This window comes from Solanum stenotomum, chromosome 3 (genome assembly GCF_019186545.1).
Source record: "Solanum stenotomum isolate F172 chromosome 3, ASM1918654v1, whole genome shotgun sequence".
In the NCBI taxonomy this organism is placed as follows: Eukaryota; Viridiplantae; Streptophyta; class Magnoliopsida; order Solanales; family Solanaceae; genus Solanum; species Solanum stenotomum.
Window position 1 is genome coordinate 18843064 of NC_064284.1, and position 15663 is coordinate 18858726.

At 29.9% G+C, this 15663-nt stretch overlaps 2 protein-coding genes across 2 annotated transcripts; one reads left to right on the forward strand and one right to left on the reverse strand.

Annotated features, from left to right (window-relative positions):
• Nucleotides 1-26: 26 nt before the first annotated feature.
• LOC125860843 (probable polygalacturonase) lies at nt 27-3062 on the reverse strand. The gene is made up of 6 exons (XM_049540874.1): nt 2944-3062; nt 2514-2822; nt 1528-1648; nt 1175-1349; nt 846-916; nt 27-758 (listed from the first exon to the last, which is right to left on the reverse strand). The coding sequence occupies exons 1-6, from the start codon at nt 2971-2973 to the stop codon at nt 61-63; spliced, it is 1404 nt and encodes a 467-aa protein (XP_049396831.1). The 5' UTR covers nt 2974-3062; the 3' UTR covers nt 27-60.
• A 7928-nt stretch (nt 3063-10990) lies between these two features.
• LOC125860654 (beta-carotene hydroxylase 1, chloroplastic-like) lies at nt 10991-13205 on the forward strand. The gene is made up of 7 exons (XM_049540654.1): nt 10991-11504; nt 11572-11631; nt 12004-12075; nt 12201-12335; nt 12411-12536; nt 12715-12771; nt 13001-13205. Exons 1-7 carry the CDS (start codon nt 11091-11093, stop codon nt 13079-13081), a joined length of 945 nt encoding a protein of 314 aa, XP_049396611.1. The 5' UTR covers nt 10991-11090; the 3' UTR covers nt 13082-13205.
• Nucleotides 13206-15663: the final 2458 nt, after the last annotated feature.

The window sequence follows — 15663 nt, forward strand, 5'->3', positions numbered from 1 at the left end:
ATGGTTCCAAAAAAATTAAAGCACAACAAGGGACTAGCTGGGTATTTCACTATCTTTTACTTAATGCATAGTAGTAGCTGCAGCACAAGTCTGGAACTGAATCTTATCAACAGGTAAAGTGTCAGTGGGAAAAGGACAATCAATATTCTTATCAGGCAACAGAGCACACGGCTGAGGACTGACTTGGCTAGAAACACCTTTTATATTACTGCAGTTCCATTGTAGTTGCTTAGCCTGTTCTGACAACTCGATGGCCACATTCGATATGCAAATTCCATTGAAGGTATCACCATCTATCCCCGCTAATTTCCCTGCTATTGTCACATTCTTAGCTACAACGTCTTTTACATTGATTCCTTGAATGACAGGAAGTGCTTTCGGATCATAATGATCGTCAGGATGAGACCCATAATCGCCTGTTATCCAAAAGGTATATTTCATTGTCTGCAATGTCATTCCTCTCACAAACACGTCTTTAACATACGCCCCTCTTCCTATAGCAGTTTTGATCCTCAGGCCTGATTCAGAACTAATTGCTGCAATGTTTTCAGCTCTCACATCTTGAATGCCACCAGACATTTCGCTTCCGAGAGCAATGACTGCACTATCAGGTGATATGCAGGTGAGGTTTCTTATGATTAGGTGCTTTGTAGGCATTCCAAATGCTATTCCATATTCATCCCAACCACTTTTCACTGCTATGCAATCATCCCCCGAGACTATGAAGCAATCTTCAATTCTTGTGTTGGAACAAGAATCTGCACAACCAAAAATGAATTAGTAACTACTTCACTAGAGGATGTCACCTTCTCATTTGTTTACTAGAGTCTGTTCTTGTAACAAACCTGGGTCAATCCCATCTGTGTTTGGTGAATCAACTGGTGCAAGGATTGTTAATCCCTTAATTACCACAAAACTGCATTTTTCGGAAGAAAAAAAAAATAGAATCAGAGAGTACATATCAAAGTAAGTTAACAAGCACCACTAAGGAGTATGGTGGGATGAGAAGATCCCTCCACCCTTAATCAGATGCCTAGTTCGTCCCTTGAGAATGGAGAAACTCCTTGTAGGCGGGTTTTCCTTTAGTGGGCTCCACATGGCACAAATCCAAAGATGACCACGTGAATTATAAAATGATATGATATAAACAAATGAGAGGAACAAGAAAGTAAACCTGCTGTAAACAGGATGGACATTCCATGAAGGAGAATTGATCAATGTAAGATTGGAAATCTGAACATGATCAGAAAACATGATCTCAATCAGGTAAGGTCGGGTGTTTTTCATTTGACCTTGTCGAAATTTAGTCCACCACAGTTGACCTTGACCATCTATGGTGCCATTTCCACCTAATCATCATCAGCATACATATAAAACAACTAACATTAGAAGTGTTGGCATCAGTGTCTGAAATATTCATGATATTGAGGATTCATACGTCTGATCCCAATTAGCTTCAGACTGAAGCGTAGTAATTGTTGTACTTGGCATATTATTTTGTCTTGATAGTACAAAGAGGATATTTACCTGTAATGACTACATCAGTCAAGTTTGTTCCAAAAATGAAACTGATAAACCTTGGTCCTGGATTATCCCTTCCTATTCCATAAGATGGCAATGGTGGAATTAAATCCCACTCTGCCTCATCCTGTACAAACAATCACATATGTGTATATTAACAACAGCTGTTGCATCTTAAGTGAAGTCAAGAATTCGTTAAGGATTCATTATATATGTATAAAAAAGTAAAGTTGGATCTATATAATTAGTATGTGGCTACACCACTGCTTACGTCAAGGAACCTCGTCTAGGTTTGCTAGGTCAACTCACATATAATGTTAATGTAGTTCTCTGAAGTGAAATGCCTAGCTTATATAGAGATTCTTATGTGTCGTTTCTATAAAAAAAAATATCGAAAATTAATTAAAATGTGGAACATTGAGACAATTTTAGAAAAATGTAGTTGTGATAATACACAATTGGTTATCTTTAAAATTAATATGGTGTAAATTTTCTTATTTAATCTGTAACCATTGATACCTGCTGACGATTTTAAGGGGTATCAAGGAACAAAATAAATCCTGGAGACCAAATTCCTCTGTCCTCCCATCTCTCGAATAGATAGAGCGGGAGAATAGGCTTTGTTTTGTTTGTAATGCTGTCAACGAGTTGAACAATGATTTTTTCGTACACATTTAAGGATGAATAGATTCAATTCAGTGAGATCCTTCATTCACGTTCTTTTTCACCAAAACATTTCTGGTTTGGTGATTAATTTATGTGATCAACCAGATAGTTTTCGGGTTGATTTCTTTCCTTTTTACCCCTAGGGGCTAGGATAAGAGAAAAGATCAAACCAATGTCCTTTTTCTTCTTCTTTTTTTAAGGGGAAATAGAGGAGGGGATTACAAGATGGAAAATCGAACTCTCACCATCAAGGTGAAAGTTCAGGTTCCCGATCAAACCAATTTTCTTTGAAGTAAAAAAAGAAAGGGACAAGGAATGAATGAAACCTGAGAAACTAGAATGACAGCATCCTGGTGTATATAAAGAGTGAATTTACTAGTTAGATTGAATGGCCCTGTTAACCATTTTCCAGGAGGAACAATGAGCTGTGCTCCCCCATCTGTTGCAAATTTGCTCAATTCATGTATAGCTTTTCGAAATGCCTCTGTGTTCGACGTTTTTCCGTCACCTTTGCCTCCAAAATCTGTCAATAATGCTGTGTGTTTTCGACAACTTAAAGCTTCATACTCAATACATACCGCTGTTCTAAGACAAAGTATTCCCCATGTCAAAACGACCATCAATTTCCCTAGAAACTGTTCCAAAAAATAAAGAAAAATCCATAAGAATTAATGAAAATGGTAAATTTATAATCAACGGACATTGAGAAGATCTATGCTTAATGTATATTGCCTAATTAAAGAGAAATAAATTTACATGGCATGTTGATTTGTGATACAACTCCATTGATGAACAGAAAACTTTTGAATGAATGAATATTGGTTGTATGATTCTGTTATATACTGTAGTATAGATTGTGCGTCAAACTAAACATTTAATAACTAACCATTTGAGGAGATTTTCACATTTGTAAGTATATTAATCTTATTCCCATAATTATGGCGAAAACTTTGCTATTTAAAAGTCGAGAAATTGAAATTACTAGATGCAAATTTGGTAATAAGAAATTTAATGATTTGGTTCTGAGAGAATCCACTTGCTATATTTCATTTGGAAAGTATTTAATCGGTAATGCAATTTTAAAGTCAAGGCAATCAATCTTACAAATGAAATAAATAAGGGATAAATCGGGACAATGGACTCTGAGGTATCAATTGTAGAGAAAATGACATAATGGTTCGTTATATTTAAGAGTAGGTTCAAAGTAATTTTGTATGTATTAATGCAGTTAATAAGTTTTACTTCTTTCAAGTGTGTCAAATCAAAAGTCAAATACTCCCTTAGTCCATTTTCGTGACAATTTTCGAAAGTCAATTTGACTAATTTTCAAAATTAAATTAGATTACATTAATTGATATTTTAAATAAAAAATTTAGATATTTAAAAACTATACAAAAACTACTATATATTGCAATTTTTTACATATCAATATGATGAAAAAATATATCGTAAAATGTTAGTCAAAATTCTTATAATTTGACTCTAAAAAGAAAAATTATGATAATTAAAAGTGGACGGAAAAAGTATTTTTTATCTCTGTCAAATATTTATTGAATTCCCTTGGGATTTAGCAGGAACTCACATTTGAAAGGTATAATTTTGTAGCATATGCTATTCTTTTGTTTATTTCTAGAGTTTAGTATAATGTTCACTACTTTTTTATGTATATTTTTAATGTCTAGTGTAATTTTTTTTTTGTGTTGTAAAATTTTAGAATTTAATGAAGCTTTTTTGGTGTATATGATTAAATCTTTACTTTTTTTATACTATTTCGCTCATATCTGACGAACATAAATTGTTAAATATATAATGGATGTTCAAAATGTTGATTTTTGATAAGTTTAAAGGACCAAAATTGTTCCGTGCATAAATTTGTACCGCTAAATGGAGTGCGGAGTGTCCTTCTATTAAAATTAGAAGTCCTTAATAGGAATAAGTATAAGCAAAGAGGCAAGGTTATGTTATCAATTTTAATTAGCTAACGAATCTTTACTAATTAACAAGCATGAAGAAAATAAGGGTTAGATAAAACTAGGTATTCTATGATCATCACTAAGTTTGTACAAATTTTCTATATAAAAGTACAGATTTTAAAAAATAGATTGTCCGTCTATAGGAATTTGAAATATGTTTTTCTTGTCTTCTTTTTCAAATCTTTCCAATAACACTTTGATAGTTCATCACTTTTTTTTTTGAATTTATTGGATCTTGTTGAAGCTAATTAACACTGTCATGTGATTCTAATATGCCAATCGCGTAGATAGAAATGATAGAATTGAACTGTGACATTTTGTACCCAAAACAAACGCGTTACTAAGTTGCACCACATCCTTTCAGTTGTTTCAAAGTGTAACCGTAGAGATTTCTAATCCTAACTAAAACTTCAAGTTCTTATTTGTAAAGAAGAAAGCGAAGCAAAACAGCTATTAAACGACGACTTTAGCTTACTAGAGACATCAACATATTGTTTTAGCTTTTTTAAACAAAATCTTTTTCGCCATGATCCTAGTAAATAGAGGTTAAGCAAAATGATATTATTATCAATTCATATTTGAAGTAGTAGGTACCAAGTAATACGTTTAGATTTATTTCAGTTATCAATGAAATAGAATATGGAAAATTTTCGTCTAAGTGGTTAATACAACGAGTCATGTCTTGGAACAAAATCTTTCATTACTTCACCATCCCAATTGTGCGGCCTTCAATGTGTTCTCTTTTTTATTTTGTTATTTCCACTCCTTTGATGTTTAGATAACATATTCACATCCCTAGCAACTTTATAAAAGTATATATCCAACATATTATCTTCCTCGTTTTCATCAAAAAATCTTCGTTCAAATCTAAATATTAGTTGAAACAATCTTTCAAAAATTTCAAGGAAAAAACATAAACATTAGTTGGACTAAATCTCGATGCTAAGGTCTCTGGCTCATTCTTCTTTGCCATCACACTAGCACAAATATTGAAGTTTTTGGACCTAATTTTCTATTCACTGAAAGAGGTGAAACTTTCTCTTCTTCATCGATCAAATCAACCCACCTAGGAGCACTCATCTCCGCTATTTTTCTTTGAAATAATAAAATTATTTGTGAAATTAGCTTTGAGAGAATGATAACGTATCTTTCACCAAATCTTTGTCATTCTTTTGGACAATAAAAACTGCTCAAATTCATTTTGATGTTCACCAAATGAATCCAAATATTAGGAAGGGGCTTTATGAGTCGGGATGTTAAATGTGACTACGAATAACTTGATTGTTGGATTGATTTGTGTAATATAACATCCTGATTTTCTTGAATAATCTTAACTACTTTATAATTAGAACATATAATGTTGGAGTTATAACATTACCATTTTTTCGTATTGTATATTATTTTCATAATAGGCCCCAATCAAAGTCTGGTCCTTTGTAGGATTGAAATCAACTAACGCTAATTCTTTATCCAAATAAGTGCTTCAAAAGAAATTTTACAAACAATATCCTTTGACGCATTAGATTGAACTACTAGAGTAGTTACCTGCATCCATTTTTACTTTGGGTGGTATGATAGTACCAATAAACTTAATCAGGCTATTTTTTATAAAAAAAATCGCAATATAATCTCCCTTTAAAGTGAATTGCAATTATACATGTTGACTTTCTAATAATCCAATGTTATATTTATCCTTAAATTATAATTGTTGAGACAATATTTTTCGTAGAAATAAAGTTCTGGCCTTTTCATATGAGAATTTGACAATGAGAGCATACTGTAAATTCTCTTTCTTGATAACGTTTTTAACGTCTTTGAAATCAAACACCATTATGGGTTTTTCATGTAGAAGAATGACTAATTTTAAAAAATTCTCACTGGATTGTTAATTTTTTCTGATTGCCAAAGCATATGTAAATTCCCCTCCATGACTACTGACTACTAAGTACTATGCACACCATAAATTACTTTGAAGTTTAAGATCTCTGATACTTTTATCTTGAATTTTTACAAGTTTATAGTGATTAATAAGAACCTACCCTCAAACATAAATAAATGGAGAAACTATCTAATTATACAAATATATCTACCATATTCATTAATTTTTTCTATAGTTTAAAATAATTACATTTTATCTCACTAATTAATAATTTCATATCATATTTCAATTCAGATACACTTCGATACATATTTTTGCTACTAGATACATTGAAATAGGGAGAGAGACTAGTGAGAACGGGAGGGAGGCGAGTGAGATTTGTCTATGTATCTCAGATACTTGCAAATCCAAAAAATACATGTATTTGGTGTGATTTGCATGTGTCTGGCATACCAGATACACGAACGAGATATGAGAGTGACGAGCGATGGGAGAGACGAGATTTATCTATGTATCTCAAATAAATGTGAATCTACTTGGATGCAATGTATCTAAAATAAATTACACATAATTTTGACTTTATATATCTTGAGATACATATATCTAGGCATATTTGGACGCATCAATTACAAAGTAGCATGTATCTAAGTAATTACCTCCTAAACTAGTGAAATTTCTATAAGTTACCTAAATAAATATGACTCCAACTAATTAGTGATCTTCCAAAACTCAAACCTCACTAGCCTTTTGCATTTCTTGATTGATGAATTGTGATAGTTTCGCGTTTCAAACTTCATCACCAACGGAATTTAGATTTATTTGAACTGATTATACTCCTTTTATTTTATTTTACTTGATCCTTATAATATTTTTTTCTATTCTATAGCACTATGGCAGTGGATAAATTTCTTATACGATGAGCAATTATCAGCCATCCAATCATCTTTTCTTGAAGAAGAAACAAACAATATAAACTTCTAGTAATAACGTCTTTTTCCCAACATTTTTAGCTATAGAGCAAAAACCTGTTCCCGACCAAAAGTACAAACTAACCTAACTCGTCACAAATTGCATAAAATAAAATGTCTTTATAAATTTCTGGAGATAATATCTTTGTACTTAACTATGCCCTAGAGGTTATTTCGGTAGATCAATACATGAGCAGTTCCCATGCCCCTAAAAATCACTCGATTCCTCAAAGATACTTAACTATTGAATATTATACCTATAAAGTCACTAACGTAATTAATTAATTTTTCATTAAAATTTGCTCAAATGAAATCTTTATTTAAAACAAAAATTACAAAAAAATAAAAAGATATCCTTTAAAACCATTTAATGACTCGATCCACTAAAAATATAATTTTAAACATTTTATTTTACCCATTTTCCTCCTAAATTGCTCTCTCTTAGCCACATTCTTTTTCCTCTTATATTATTTATTTTACCCATTTCCTTCCTAAATTATTCTTGCTAAAAATATATTATTGACCCTATTGACCTTAATTAATTCATATATGAATCATGCACCATTTCATTTTAATTAAAGCAAATCAAATGCAAAAACCATAGCTTATTGTCCTCCCTCTCCAATGGAAATGTAAGATCATAAAAATTTGAAAGATAACATTTTTTATTAATTAGAGTGACCTCCACAATGATAAATAAGAAAGAATAATTTGTGACAGATTTGTTAGCTGTTAAGCAATTATAAGAATAATTGTGACAGATTTGCTAGCTGTTAAGCAACTATAAGAATAAGAAAAAACTCGCTTCCCCTGTTTTACCCTATGTGGTACTACAATTCATTATGAAAATATTTTTTTGGGTCATGATTTTTAAAAACTTTTACTATTATTAATTATTATAATTTTTAATATTTTATATTATTTTCAGATACTTATATAAAATGTAATTTTATCCTAAACTTGAAATTTATATTCGAATTTGTAGCAAAACTAACTACTGTAGTATGCACCGCCACATCGAATGAAATAGAAGAGTAGTTTTCAATTAAAAATCCCCCCCTTTCCTTTTAAATATACGTGGTTTTAAGTACGTTATAAAATTTATGAGGCTAGAAGTATGATATTAAAAATAAAATGATAAATTAAATTTTATTTATTTTTTAATATAAAAATATTGCCAGAGTAAACTTGAAAAAAAAAAATCATCAGATAGAAATATTTCCATATATTAGAAATTTAAACTTGAAAAAAATATTTCCATATATTAGAAATATTTCTTTTCTATGGGCTTGTAGCCATGGAAAATTTCTTACACGATGAGTAGTTTAGCAGCCATCCAATCATCCTTTCTCGAAGAAGAAACAACTGTAAAAACTTCAAGTAATTATGTCTTTTTTTCCTAACATTTTTAGCTATAGATTTCTAGAAATAATATCTCATATAACACTCAATTATGGATTCTTCTCTTAAAAAGTCGCTAATTTTCCTTTGTAACTTCAAAATTATTCAACTGTTGTATTTTCTCTATAAAGTTATCCAATATATTTAATTAATTTTTTGTTAAAATTAAAAAGATACTATTTTAAATCATTTAATGACCTGCTAAAAATATAGTATTGATCTATTCATTTTACGCATTTCCCTCCTAAATTGTTCTCTCTTCTCCTCAAGCTAAAAATATAGTATTGATCTATTCATTTTACGCATTTCCCTCTTAACTTGTTCTCTCTTCTCCACAGTCTTTCTCCTCTATGTTCTTTGATTTACTCATTTCCCTCCTAAATTATTCTTGCTAAAAATATAGTATTTACCGTCTAGACCTTAATTATTAATTCATATATGAATCATGCACTACTTCATTTTAATTAAACCAAACCAAATGCAAAAACTACAGCTTATTGTCCTCCCTTTTTTCCAATAGAAATGTAAGATCATCAAAAAATTTAAAGAGAAAAACAAAATTCTTAATAAAGATAACATCCACAATGATAAATTTGTGACAGATTTGTCACCTTGTATTATGCAATTATTGCCGTACTCCTGTTTTACCCTGTGTGGTACTCACTACTATTCATTATGAAAATATTTTTCTTAGTCATAATTTTTTAAATATTTTAAACTATTAATTATTATAATTCATCATTTTTAAATATTCGAATTTGTATCAAAAACTTAGTACGCACATCAAATAAAATAGAAGAGTAGTTTTCACTTACTAATTCTTCCTTCCTTTGAAATTTGCATGGTTTTAAACACGTTATGAAAATTATAAAAAAAAAATACTTTTAAGAAAATATTTTACATTGTACCAAACAGATCGTTGAGTTAGTCCGTCAATTAATTTGGATTGGCTATTTTGCCTAAACCAAAAAGTGCCAAATTTCGTCATACAATAGAAAAATAAAAAAATTCGTTCACCTAGTAAAATTAGACACGTCCCATTTCCCAATTCATGCTTAAATTTGCGGAGTTATTGAATATTTAAGAGATAACCGTCATTCCAAAAAAATGAAAATAAAAACTGCGCCGATTTATCCCACCGCCCTTTCCTCTTATGCCCTTTCGTGGTCATTTTTTATTCTTATTTTTTTAATATATTCTTTTGTTGTTTTTCATTAATCAAAATTAATATGGGATTGTTTAAGTATGAAATTTTAAATACGTTACGTTACGAGATATATTCAAATAGTTAAATTTGTATTGATGATTATATTATTCTATTTAATAATTTTTATTTTTTATTTTATTTTTCTCTCATATTGTTCTTCATTAATTAAATTAATAAAGTATCTTTTGATATGACTTTAGATATATCAATGGGATATACTCATCAAATTTGTGTTTTATGTAATTAGTTTTTTTTTTCTTTATAGTTTTGTATTTTTTATTTTTCTCTATTTCGTTATTTTTCATAAATTAAACTAGTAAGGTGTTATTTTCTATACTCAAATAATTAGGAGTCGTTTGGTTTGAATTCAAGTTACGGCGAAATTAGTTATGATAGGCTAAATTATGATGGAATTAGTTATGATGAGATAAGTTATGCTGAGATTATTTTTTATTGAGTTTTTGGTTTGTTGTATTAAAATAATAAGCTTTGCATAAATTTTAAGATCAATTTATTTGCTTACAAAAGTACCCTTCGTGAATGTGAAAAGTGATGTATAAAAAAGGTTTAAAAGGATATTTTTTTCATTTACTTATTTTATCCTGGGATAAGTTATCCCGAAATTACTATACCACTCAAGGGGAGGGATAACTTATCCTGGTACTAATTATTAATCCTGGTATAAGTTATACGGGACATGCCAACCAAACAACAAATTAAGTGACACTACAATTTAATCACAGGACTATTTTATGTAATCCTTCACACCAAACGACCCCTTAAAGTTGTGTTTTTCGTAACTAATTGATATTATTACATCACGAACAATTTTCTAAAATTAGTTTTCGTAATTTGTTTTTAAAGATGTTAACAAAAAAAAAACTTTTTTCAAGATTTATGAAATCAGTTTGTTAATTCTCTTTTAAGAAAAACGTAAAAATAATACCATGTTTGGTAGATGATTTGGAGTGACTTATGCAAGTAAGTACCATGTTTGGTAGCTTTTAATAATAACTTAATACAGTGTTTAATTTGTAATTTAAAAACCTATATAAATTATCATTAATACATATATAAATTATAAAAGAAATTATATGTTATTTACTTGAATTAGTAGATAGCAAATACCATTTAATTATACAAAAAATAATAATTAAAATTTAGAAGGGAGTGAAACTACTTTAGTATTGTGAGAAAATTAAATTACTAAAAGTGGCAATCTTGTAGTATTTGCAGAAACGGGGACCATAAGTTCAAGAACTAGTTAGTTAGGAGGACCCCAGTTCCCTCCATGCTTAATGGCAACAACGTGTGCCAACACGTTGAGCAACGTAACGTTTGCACTCTATTTATACACTTTCCACAAGCACTCCACAAACTGAATATCCATCGTATTTGGCCACTTAACGTCTTAACCTGCCTTTCAATTTCACTGAATTTGAAATCCATCAGCTAATTTGGATCCTCCACCGTCCATGGCGGCCGGAATTTCAGCCTCCGCTGGTTACCGAACTATTTGCCTCCGTCACAATCCGTTTCCCGGTCCAAAATCCGCCTCAACCGCCCCCTCAGTTCTGTTCTTCTCTCCGTTAACTCGCAATTTTGGCGCAATTTTGCTGTCTCGAAGAAAGCCGAGGTTGGCGGTTTGCTTTGTGCTGGAGAATGAAAAATTGAATAGTGCTATCCAAAGTGAGAGTGAAGTAATACAGGATCAGATACAAGTAGAGATTAATGAGGAGAAGAGTTTAGCTGCCTGTTGGCTGGCGGAAAAATTGGCGAGGAAGAAATCGGAGAGGTTTACTTATCTTGTGGCGGCTGTCATGTCTAGTTTAGGGATTACTTCTATGGCCATTTTGTCGGTTTATTACAGATTTTCATGGCAAATGGAGGTACTAATTAATTACTCCATTTTTTTTCTTCTTCTTTCTTAAGCTTAATCTTAGGCTTTTTGGATAGGGTGGAGAAGTGCCTTTTTCTGAAATGTTAGCTACATTCACTCTCTCGTTTGGCGCTGCCGTAAGTTCCGTTTTTTCTTCTTCTCATGTTCAATACTTCTTCCGTTTTGTCCCAATTTGTATGACATATTTTGAATTTGAAGATTTTTTATTTTTATTTTAACCGTGTATTAGGACATAAACCTTTAAGATCTTTTTAAAATATTACTACATATTTAGAAGTTAAATAGAAAAAAATATAATTCATAAAAATTAACAATTTAAAATATTCGAAGGACTTATTAATTGCAGTAACAAGTTAACTTTATTTGACTCAAAATTCAAACTATGTCATGTAAATAGAAACAGACTAAAGCATGAAATGTTTAAAAAGTACTTAATAAAAGTTTCGTGATGAGCTGATTTGCTGTAATTTAATGCTGTGGTCCTTCAGGTAGGAATGGAGTACTGGGCGAGATGGGCTCATAGAGCACTATGGCATGCTTCTTTATGGCACATGCACGAGGTTAATTTCCAAATTTACACACTAAATTATTAGACACTAATTTGGATTCTTGCTAAGAAAAATAAAGATTCTTGTCAAGTTTTTCAAAATTTTGACTGTTCATGATTTTTATATAATATTTTCAGTCACACCATAGACCAAGAGAAGGACCTTTTGAGATGAACGATGTTTTCGCCATAACGAATGCTGTTCCAGCTATAGCTCTTCTTTCATACGGTTTTTTCCATAAAGGCCTCGTCCCTGGCCTCTGTTTCGGCGCTGTAAGTTCTCACTAACTACGTATCGTTTTTTCATGAGTTTAAGTTATATATGTGAAAAATGTGGTTTTTATGCAGGGATTGGGGATCACAGTATTTGGTATGGCTTACATGTTCGTTCACGATGGACTGGTTCATAAGAGATTCCCCGTAGGGCCTATTGCCAACGTGCCTTACTTTCGGAGGGTAGCTGCTGCACATCAGGTAACAAAAAGTTTATTGGACTGTAGCTTTACTCTTAATCTTATTTTAATCAAAATTAGCACCATCATTTAATTAGATCAATATTTAATTGATTGGTTTTTTTATTTTTTAATTAATTTGTATTTTAACGGATTCTAACGACTGGATCTTCTTTGATTTTGCTGTCTGGGGATTTCAGCTTCATCACTCGGACAAATTTGATGGTGTCCCATATGGCTTGTTCTTAGGACCTAAGGTGCTACTCTTTTCCTCCTTTTTTAACTTTGCCACATGAATTCTTGTTGATTTTTTGAACTTTTACCTTATTAACGAGGGTTCGATTCCCTCCCCAATTCCAATCCCCCTATCATATGTAGTTAATCTAATTTAATATTTTTCTTTGTTGTTTAACACAATACAAGTAATATATAAATAGGAATAATGGTAATAGAGGCTGAATATGGATTAATGGCTATTTGGTGCAGGAATTGGAAGAAGTAGGAGGGCTTGAAGAGTTGGAAAAGGAAGTCGACCGAAGAATTAAAATTTCTAAGGGATTATTATGATAAAAAAAAGTACTTCTAATAATAAAATGCGCTTGTATTTAGGCTCTAGATCATTAAAGGGAAAAAGATAGAAATATATATACATATATGAAAATAATATAATGCAACAAGCTTTCTATGGAAAGGTCCTAGTCTTCTTTTTTGGTTCCTGTACGCAAAAGGTGAACAATTTGATATTACTTGTTGACAAACCAGAAGAACGATAATTCAAAACAAAGAAACGTACAATTAGACTTATCGTATTGGTGGCGGTGGACAGATTCAAGATTTTCTCTAAGGGAGATTAAAAAATAAAAAATATAATGTTTTAGCTGTGGATTAGAACTTCAACTTGAATTTTGAACACCATAAGCCAATAAGTCAATATTTATTCTTACATTCAAGGAATTCAGAATTTATATAAATAAAATTTAAAAAAATATTATATTTATACGATATAATTTATTATCAAAAGAGTTCCTAAGTCCGCCCCGGTTGGTGGTCATTTTTGACCGTGCTTCATTCGTTGGCGCTTGTTGCGTGTGGGATTCTGGATGTGTTAGGTTTGGCCGGTACACGTCAAAACACGGGAAAATAGAACCGACCCTATTTGCTCCTACCATTTGTGTTACATGTATACTTGATATAATCAAAATTTTCTTATATTGTTAGTGATTTTAAATTATAATAATATGCTAGTTACTACATTTTTAAAAAATCAAATTATTAATAAATATTTTGTTTATTTATTAAGTGTAAAATAAGAACAGAAAACGAAAGCAAAAGAGTAAGCATAATTTAGAAAAAAAACTTAGCTAGCGTTTGATCATATATTTTCAAATATTTTTGGCAAATATTATTTGGGTAAAAATTTGGGTGAAATTTTACCATGTGTTTGGCCATACTATTTGGAAAATATATTTCTCCTTTTTTAAGAAAAATGATTTATACCCATAAGTTTTAAAAACTATCAAAATTAACCATGTGTTTGTATTACATAGCACATGACTTTGTTACCCTAAGCGAATTATTATAATTTTCATCAACAATCATATCATCACTTTCATATTTATTAAATATTTCATCGCTACTTGATGTTCACGTAAAAAATTATGTAAAACAACTCAAATAACTACTATAGAAGGTGTTTTTGTAAAAAATAAAAGTTTAATGTAGAATTTGAATTATTAAAAGTTCTCAAATAAGGAGATTTTGCCCAAATACTAGTTTTTTCTAGTATTTGAGAATTTGGGTTATTTGCCAAAAATATTTACCAAATAATAACAAATTATATAGACAAACACTATTTGCCAAATTTCTTCCCAAATTTTATTTGGGAAATCTATGCCAAACGGATATGGTTTTCTTTTACTTCCTTCTTCTCAACTTCTATGGTCCATTTATCCTTTAAATGTGTGAGATTTTTGTACTTTATATTTTTTTAAAAAAAAAAATTGTGATTTAAGTTTTTTGGTTATTTCCCTCTATTTTATTAAGATTAAGATTTTTCTTTAAAAAAAATATGACATTCATTTCAAGACATATGTAATTTACTCTTTACACTATGTGATTTAGGTAAGTTATATAAAAATATACCACATAAATTAAGACGACAATGTCAATGATTCTTCTTTTTTTCTTCTCTGCAATAATTTCATGACAAATATAATTGTGAAATAATTTTCGTCATCAACAAGAGATTCTAATGCATGTAAAAGTTCTAAAGAATTTTTAATATATGGTTGAATTTTCTTGAGACGATTTAAATTTAAAAATGATCGGGTAGAGATTCATGTAGCTGATCCGTCTCTAACATATTTAAAATTTAAGAATAATATTTTTGTAATGCTAGAATTTAAAATATCTATTGTATGCCATTTATCCTATCAAAGTAACTTTAAATTAAATTAAAACATNATTTATAATATTTTTATGTAACTTTCAAATAACCTACATTGCTGGTCACTTTGTCTTAATTTATGTGATATGAATAAAATTATTAAATTAACCCTTTTAAAATGTCTTTCAGATGTTTTAAGTTGTTAATTATTATTATTTATAATACTATTTTGATAATTTTAAAATGATATATGTTATTTTTTCTGTCCCAATATATGTGACCCGGATAGAATTTTGAGAGTCAACCTATTTTATTATATATCTTTTAAATATTAAATATTTTAATTCATTTATAAATTATTTATTATATTATATTATATATACATATATATTATTTATTTCTACTATATAATAAAAGGGAGTTTATATATATATATATTATATTATATATTATATAAACTCCATTTTATTATATAGTAGAAAAATAAATATATATTATATATATTATATAGTAGAAAAAATGATTTATTATATTATATTATATTATTATATAGGGAGTTTATGATGGGACATTCTAATGTCCCATCATTAACTCCCTCTTACTCCCTCCGTCCCTATTTACTTGTCCATATTTCCTTTTTTAGTTGTCCCTATTTAGTTGTCCATTTTGACAAATCAAGAAAAGACAACAAATTTTTTCCTATTATACCTTTATTTACACTTCTTGAAAATTGTAAAAGTGTATGTTGTTTCCCTCCAATTTA

Coding starts and splice junctions, on each gene's coding strand:
- LOC125860843 (XM_049540874.1), bottom strand. CDS start 2,973: ATGGAGTTGTATCACAAATCAACATGCCAT. Junction 2,823..2,943: donor ATCACAAATCAACATGCCAT/GTAAATTTATTT, acceptor TTTTTGGAACAG/TTTCTAGGGAAATTGATGGT. Junction 917..1,174: donor GTCCATCCTGTTTACAGCAG/GTTTACTTTCTT, acceptor CGAAAAATGCAG/TTTTGTGGTAATTAAGGGAT.
- LOC125860654 (XM_049540654.1), top strand. CDS start 11,091: ATGGCGGCCGGAATTTCAGCCTCCGCTGGTTACCGAACTATTTGCCTC. Junction 11,632..12,003: donor CTCTCTCGTTTGGCGCTGCC/GTAAGTTCCGTT, acceptor GTGGTCCTTCAG/GTAGGAATGGAGTACTGGGC. Junction 12,772..13,000: donor GCTTGTTCTTAGGACCTAAG/GTGCTACTCTTT, acceptor TATTTGGTGCAG/GAATTGGAAGAAGTAGGAGG.